Here is a 5,686-nt window from a genome sequence, read left to right on the forward strand (position 1 = left end):
GTAGGGCAGGGGTGGGCAAACTTTTTGACTTGAGGGCCACAATGCGTTCTTAAACTGGACCAGAGGGCTGGAACAAAAGCATGGATGGAGTGTTTGTGTGAACTAATGTAAATTCAAAGTAAACATCATTACATAAAAGGGTACGGTCTTTTTTTTTTAGTTTTATTCATTTCAAACGGGCTGGATCCGGCCCGCGGGCCGTAGTTTGCCCACGACTGTTCTAGCCCTTCTATTTAACTGTAAGGCTTTCAAATACTTCTCAAACTTTTCCAATTAAGTACCTCTAGTGTAATAAACTGTCCTTCAGAGAACTGTAGCATGTTTACAAACCTATGAATTCAAGTGTCCCAATGCGTTCTTGAACGACCTCAGTTTGAAGCAGTGGTGTTCAACCTTCCTAATGCCGCGACCCTTTAATACAGTTCCTCATGCTGTGGTGACCCCCAACCATAAATTTATTTTTGTTGCTACTTCATAACTGTAATGTTGCTACTGTTATGAATCGTAATGCAAATATCTGATATGCAGGATGTATTTTCATTGTTACAAATTGAACATAATTAAAGCATAGTGATTAATCACAAAAACAATATGTAACTATATATGTGTTTTCCGATGGTCTTAGGCGACCCCTGTGAAAGGGTTGTTCGACTCCCAAAGGGGGCGTGACCCACAGGTTGAGAACCGCTGGTTTAAAGAAATACAGTCTGCTTCTGGTCAAGATATAACAGCGTTGGTAAATGTGGCACTCACATCCTCCCACAGCCACATGGAAGTTACAACTACACTACACAACAACCAGCAGTCAGAGCCTCCTGAAACGGAGCTGAATGGAAGTCCTAAAACTTCCCTAACATGGTGAAGGAAACAGACACACAAGTTCAGGAAGCCCAGAGTCCCAAACAAGACGCAAGGCCCACACCAAGACACATCACAATTAAAAGGCAAAAGGTTAAAGACAAAGAGAGACTCAAGAGCAACAAGAAACAGGCGGGTACCTACAAAGGAGGCCCCACACCACTGCTGATTTCTCGTCAGAAACTCTGCAGGCCAGAAGGGATCAACAAGAAATATTTAAAGTGACGAAGAGCAAGAACCTCTAACAAAGATTACTCTACCGAGCAAAGCTATCTTTCAGAATCAAGGGACATACAATGAGCTTCCCGATCAAGAAAAAAGCCAAAGTACATCACTGCCAACCCAATGTTACATGAATGTTAAAGGGTCTTTTTTAACAAGTAAAAAAAACAACAATATGAACAATAAAATGGCAATTCATACATTATACCTATCAACAATTGAATCTAAAAAAAACAAAAACAAAATTAACGAACAAACAGGACAAAAACAGCCTCATAGATAGAGATGGGTGCTGGCAGGATGGGTGGAAAGGGAGAAGGGAGTTAGAAGTAGAGATCGGTGGTTACAGAATAGTCATGGGGATGTAGCAGGGGCTACAGTCAGCCATATCCTGATAACCGGGTATGGCGTCAGCTGGGAGGATCACTTAGTAAGGTCTCTAATGTCTAATCACTGGGGTGCACACCTGAAACATAATATTGTGTGTCAGCTGTTCATTGAAAAATAAAAACAAACGATTAAAAAGCAAAAAAAAAAAAGTCTTGGAGGGCAGAGCTTTTATTCTTACTCTTCCTCCTACAGTGCTTTGAAAACAGATCTCAAACAAACGGAAAAATAAATGTTTGAGAGAGGTGGTCTGTCCAGGAACGGCGAGGATGGCTGAAGGGAAGGGGAATTGACTAGGCCCGCCCCTAGTGTGGAGCATTTTACCGGCAGGACATCTTTAATGGCAATAGACTTACAAGGTACGTCTTTCCGCCCCTATTTTGCAGAGGAGAAACTCGACAGGTGACCGGTATGGTTTGCATTTTCAAATGAGGTAGGTAAGCTTCAGAAAGGTAACTGTTAAAGGTCACGGGCGTGGTTTGGGGGCGGGTCCGGGCTTCAGACTGCAAAACCAGAACTAGTTTCAAAATGCGAGGTTAATGTTGAGTCTCACACGGTCAGTGTGAATCGGGGAGCCAGAGGCCCAGTCCGTACCTCCAGAGGCATTTGCTGCTGGCCGGTGGCCGGAATGCCTAAAATCTGTGAGCCCCCCGAGTCCCAAGATACACGGGTTCTCTGACTGGAATGGTTAGTTACCTAAATACCCGGTGATAATTGTGACTGGGATCTTAGCGCCGGGGCCAGACTTTTCCTCCTGCTCGCTTTGCTTTGCCTCAATGGGGACCAATTCCGGACAGTCCTCCTCCGCCAGCTCCTCGTCCTCGTCCACAGCGCCGAAGGCCTGTGACATCTCGGCCGGCCGACAGCACGCAGCCCTCCCCCTCAGCTCGAGAGCTGAGAGCAACCCGGCGAACAGCGGCTGCTCACGCCGGGCACGCCACGCCAGGCGCGGTGTTGACGTCATCACGCCGCGACGCCAGGCTCCTCCGAGTCCCGCCCCTTTTACCTGGGCTCGAGCTGAGGACCTCCCAGCGCCTTAGACACGCCCCCAGGGTGTTTCCGGAAGCTGAGCGCGGCGGGCGGGGCTGTCAGGTTCGTAGAGGAGCCCAGCTCGGACCCGGTCCCCGCGTGCGCTGCCGCCTGCGCTTCAATAGCTAATGGCTGACGGGCGCTGAGGCCAGGCTGGTCGGAACCGGGAGTGGGTAGCCTGACCTAAACAGCTCCCACAAGGACTTTACCAACTTGACGTTAAATTATTTTCTTAGTACAATTAAAAATTTTTTTTGATTCATAAGGAAAAAAATGGAAGGTTATAACAATACAATGTTAATTATAATATTTATATCTGACAAAATACCAGTGAAACCTTTTCCTTTATTATAATTACATATGTTATATGTATATCCAAATTTTTACAACGTACACAAATTTATTTGTTGTTCTTTGTCACTATTTGTTTGAATCTTAGGTAACCTGAGTTCATTCTCTATATTCTTTGGTTCATGACACTCATCATTAATCCATGGATAGCCCTCCTTTGCATTGATATATACAGCGTGTCTCCCAAAAATGTATTCACATTTTAACAGCTGATAGCTCAATTTTGAGAATGAAATGTATTTTAATAAACACGGCCTCTATAATTATTCAAAGTGTGTGTGTACATTTTTGGAGACAACCTATGTTTATAATGAACTCCTTTGCCCTCACCCCTAACCCAAGAACATTACCAATAAGTTACACTGACCTATATGACCCTCTCCTATTCCAACCCTTGACCTCTCCCTTAAGGTAGTAAACACAATCATGAATTGATTATGGGTGATTCATTATTCCCTCTTTTCTTTTTAGTTTTATCATGTATGTCAAATATATTTAGTTTTATCACTTGTATTTATCATGTATTTCGTTTTATAATATATATTTAAAATATGTATTTTGTGTTAAGACAAAATTAACATATTTTCTAAGTATATATATATATATATGTTGTTCAATTCTGTCTTTGCACTTTGTAAAACGAGTGTCATACAAAATATAAACTCCTGGGGTTAGCTATATTTTTCAATTTCAACATTATATTATATTCTATAATATTATGTAACTATACAGCAATTTATTTTTACTTTTTGTTAACTTTGTAAGGTCTGTTAAATGGGTGGGTGGAAAGGAAAGTGATGAGCAGCTACAAATTCAAAAGAAAAAGTTTCGGTTATTAAAGTCATTCCAGGCATGGCAGAGGGACGTGGGGCTGTCAAGACACAGAGCTGGTTGAAGTGTACCCCAAGCTTTCCCTGTGATCTCTTGTGCAGAGTGAACAATTTATCCATTTCCTGTCAACTGTTTCCAGGTTTTGCTCCATGAACAGCATTCAGTGATCCTCCAGCACTGTGTGACTCCCTAAACAGAAGCTGTTACAGCCCTGACCACCTTCTCTTAGATATTTCTCAGGCACATTCTTGCAGATTCCCTTTCATGGCTCCAGCTGAATGTCCTATTAACATCTCATCTCTCAACAAGAGGAACCCGTGCCCCATAAGGCCGGCTCAGTCAAGCTGACAGGCAAATATTGCTGTGACAGTATATAGCCTCAGTCAGAGCAAAAAGTTTTACCCCGTGGTCACACATTAAAGGCACCCCAATTGTCCATCCCACGATGAATGGATAAACAAAATGTGATACATACATACAATGGAAAATTATCTCATAATAAACATTCATAAAGTACTAATATCTGCTACAAGGTGAATGAAACTCAAAAGCATTATGTTGAGTGAAAGAAAGCATTCACACACCACCTATTGTATGATTCCATTTATATGAAATGTCCAGAATAGGCAAATCTATAGAAATAAAAAATAGATTCGTTATTACTAAGAACTGGGGGACTGAGGAAGGTGACTGCTAATGGGTACATTTTGGGGGGTACTGAATACACTCTAAAATTGATTGTGATGAGGGTAACACAACTCCGAATATACTAAAAACCAGTGAATTGTCTACCTTAAGTGGGTGTATAAGATGGTCTAGGAATTTTATCCGAATAAATCTGCTATTTAAAAAAAGTTAAAGGTCTGTCTGTGCATCAGATTGTGGTGGTGCCTGTGTAAATTTGCAGAGAAGCACTGCCTCAGGTCCTGCCCTCAGAAGTTGTAAGTCCTAGCCTTCTGAGCAGAGTTGATTTAGAATCTATTTGTGGTGACTGCCCAGTTGAACAATGATTGGCCAGTTGAACCATACCTAAGTACGAGTATAAAGATTACAGCTTAATACAATCTTTCCTTTCATCTGTTCCATAATACTCCTCATCAAGTTATTTATGAATTTTATGGAATTCTGTCATTTTCTTTGCTGACTCTAGTAATTGGACAGAATTTAGCAAGCATGTGACTGAGGAAGCGAGGGTTAAGATTTATTCAGATACATGGCTTGCAATCTCAGCTTTCTCTTCACCCTGGGTATGACTGTTTTTACTTCTTTGTTAACACGGGACTTACTAATTTTATCCATTTTATTTTGCATGAGCCTTTGTTGTTGTTATTTAATCCAGAATGCCTTTTAAAATAAGTTTTAAAATTTCCCAAGTATAATAGTGTAGAATCTATTACAGTTTCTAATATAACTTCAAAATTCCCTTAGTTTTGCAATTTTCTTTACTCTCAGTTGCTTTATGATAAAACAACAACAATAATAATAAGGTGTGGATCGCTTACCATCTGATAGGCATTGTATTTAAGCAAATGAAATGCATTATCTTATTTAACTCTGCAACTTGAACATTGTTTGTATGCCCATTTTAAAGACAAGGAAACTGCGGCCTAAATCCTTACCACTGCAACAAAGACTTTGCTCAAGGTCATATAATCAGTAAATGGCAGCTTTGGAGATCAATCCAGGCCTTCCAGACACTAAATTCCATGCTCTTCTAAACCAGGGATCTGCAAACTTTTTCCGTAAAGGGTCAACTAGTAAATATTTTAGGCATCAATAGATAAATTCGAGGGTATTATGTAGGCACTTATATAATAAGAGAGAGGAGAAATTTCCACAGACTTTGAAATTTGAATTGACTATAATTTCCATTTGTAATGAAAGATCATTCTATTAATTTTTTTCCAACCTATTAAAAACGTAAAAATAAAAAAGGTAAAAATCATTGTTAGCTTGCAGAGTGTGCAGAAAGAGGCAGTAGTATGCCAACTACTGATCTAAGCTAATA

The 5,686-nt window shown here is 40.7% G+C and overlaps 1 protein-coding gene across 3 annotated transcripts in view; it reads right to left on the reverse strand.

The window, feature by feature from the left end:
* LOC102774575 (COBW domain-containing protein 3) overlaps nucleotides 1–2,434 on the reverse strand; it is a 45,024-nt gene extending 42,590 nt beyond the window's left edge. For 2 of the 3 annotated variants that reach the window (XM_015565023.1, XM_015565022.1), the window contains exon 1: nucleotides 2,164–2,434. In XM_015565023.1, coding sequence (XP_015420509.1) covers nucleotides 2,164–2,431 — 268 coding nt within the window. In that variant the 5' untranslated portion in view covers nucleotides 2,432–2,434. The remainder of the gene's footprint in view (nucleotides 1–2,163) is intronic. The other variant, XM_006765293.2, reaches the window with a different exon arrangement.
* Nucleotides 2,435–5,686: the final 3,252 nt, after the last annotated feature.

This window comes from Myotis davidii, unplaced genomic scaffold (assembly GCF_000327345.1).
Source record: "Myotis davidii unplaced genomic scaffold, ASM32734v1 scaffold616, whole genome shotgun sequence".
Lineage (NCBI taxonomy): Eukaryota > Metazoa > Chordata > Mammalia > Chiroptera > Vespertilionidae > Myotis > Myotis davidii.